This window comes from Palaemon carinicauda, chromosome 34 (genome assembly GCF_036898095.1).
Source record: "Palaemon carinicauda isolate YSFRI2023 chromosome 34, ASM3689809v2, whole genome shotgun sequence".
Taxonomy (NCBI): Eukaryota; Metazoa; Arthropoda; class Malacostraca; order Decapoda; family Palaemonidae; genus Palaemon; species Palaemon carinicauda.
In genome coordinates, this window is record NC_090758.1 from 523,253 (window position 1) to 525,752 (window position 2,500).

The 2,500-nt window shown below is 26.4% G+C and overlaps 1 protein-coding gene across 1 annotated transcript in view; it reads left to right on the plus strand.

Annotated features, from left to right (window-relative positions):
* Positions 1-2,500, plus strand: part of LOC137626527 (uncharacterized) — a 67,252-nt gene that overhangs the window by 10,026 nt on the left and 54,726 nt on the right. Inside the window, exon 5 of the mRNA XM_068357570.1 lies at positions 1,624-1,719. Within this exon, the coding sequence (XP_068213671.1) occupies positions 1,624-1,719 (96 nt within the window). The remainder of the gene's footprint in view (positions 1-1,623; positions 1,720-2,500) is intronic.

A 2,500-nucleotide genomic window follows, 5' to 3' on the forward strand; every position in this document is an offset into this window, starting at 1 on the left:
AGAAGAAGTAACCTACCAAGTCTAACATTACACCATATTGAAAAGACATTTGACTAGAAACCTAATGTATGTTTATAACAGTACCAGGCTAACATATATATATATATATATATATATATATATATAGATATATATATATATATATATATATATATATATATATATATATATATATATATATATATATATATATATATATATATATATAAAAAGACTCATAAGTACCAAACTATTTTCTTTTTCATTAATATCAACAACAGTTTATACAACAGGCATAAACAATAAACATCTTTCAATTCATGAGATTAAAAACGTCCAGGCAGAAATCTCAATTCCAGTGTCGTTGGTGTACAGCGGCAGGAAGGTGAATAACTGAGAGTGAATTCTCCTACACGCAAATAACCCATATCTCTTTCGTGTCTTGCCTCGAATCACACAAGAAGACCAGGATCGGTCCCTTTAGCCACCTCTTTTAGGAGAAGGTTTGTGATTAAAGGATTTTAGGTTGTCTCGTGAACCACAGAGGTGAGGGACATTGGCAATGCACTAGAAATTGGCCTTATATACTTATAGTATGCGATTAAACACCCTATCTATTAAGATAGTACCATGAATGGCCAGGCAATGGCTGCTACGATGTCCTAGACTAGATACTAAGGATATATATATATATATATATATATATATATATATATATATATACATATATAAATATAAATATATATATATATATATATATATATATATATATATATATATATATATATATATATATATATATATATATATATATATATATAATCTTTTTTTAAACATTTTTAATTTGTATGAAAATTAAAAACCTGAACGAAGATGACTTTGCTATTTTAATTAATGATTCAAGATTTTTGCTCTAAAACTTTCCAGCTCTATTCTTTTTTTTTGCAGAACTCTGAAGCTATAAGAAATCCTCTTAATACAATCTTTTTTTTCTATGTCAGTGTGATTTTTTTTACATCCAAAGACAGGATCGAGTTGGAAATATAATTTCTGATGAATTAGTACATATTTACCGTTATTCACTAGGATAACTGTGAAATTAGAATTATTTTAAAGTTATAAAAATTATATTTTTTCACAAGAACACGCTCTCCATATATTGACAAATTATACAAAGCTATCGTTTTCCTGTATTACTTTTTTTTAAATTTAGAACAATTCGCCAAAAAAAATATACAGAATTATGGTTTTTCATAATTTTAACTTGTTTCTTATATTGCAAAATGTTTCAAATTACGAATAAGTAATATAAGAAAACAATAGCTTTGCCTAATTGGGCAGTATATGGAGAGCGAGGTCTAGTTAACAAATGCCATAATAAAGGATTTTTTTTTTTTGTATTGTGGAAATCTGATTATAATAATATTTTTTTATGTGTGTGTGTTAATTTGGTATTATAAAAAGAGGAGTCTTCAATTGAAGGGAGATTAAAACTTCAACGTTGGAATTATGTAGAATATCATATTTTTAAATTTCAGGCGTTTCAAGGAATGACAGATGATTATTCAGGAAAATAATAATAATAATAATAATAATAATAATAATTATAATAATAATAATAATAATGAATTTCAATTTCTCCTTTTTTTCAGACTCACGCCCACATACCACCCACACGGCAAAGGTATCTGCGCCCTCGAATCCCACCATGCAGCCTTATCGTCAGCTATCTACACAATTGTAAGTAGTGTGAATGTTATCTCTCTCTCTCTCTCTCTCTCTCTCTCTCTCTCTCTCTCTCTCTCTCTCTCTCTCTCTCTCTCTGAAGAGGAAAGCAAAAACTTTAATTTTTTATATTTTGAATTTTCTAGATTAAATGAACATATATGTACACACATACACACACACACACACACATACACACACACACACACACACATATATATATATATATATATATATATATATATATATATATATATATATATATATATATATATATATATGTTTGTGTGTGTATGTATATATATATATATATATATATATATATATATATATATATGTTTGTGTGTGTATGTATCTATGTATATATATATATATATATATATATATATATATATATATATATATATATATATATATATATATATATATATATATATATAAAGGAGGACGAAGAGTCTGGACAACATCTTTCAATTTATTGATGACGACGTTTCAGGACTCATCCCATGGGCATATAAAACATTATAAGCAAAACTCAGTAAAAATATATAAAATACAAAAAAAGAGTAAAAATTAAAATTGAAATTATACACACAGTTACAAGTAAAATATGGAGATAGAAAAAAAATAACTAAGAGGAAAGTATCTTAAAATTAAATATACAAAAATAAAAATTGTCTAAGGAGACCAACCTGTCTGGAACAGACTAGAGAGCTGAGTGACTGTCTAAAGGACAATACTCAGGAAGAAAATTCTAAATTTGCCAGCTTAAGCGATGTGGAGGGGGACAGAGGAT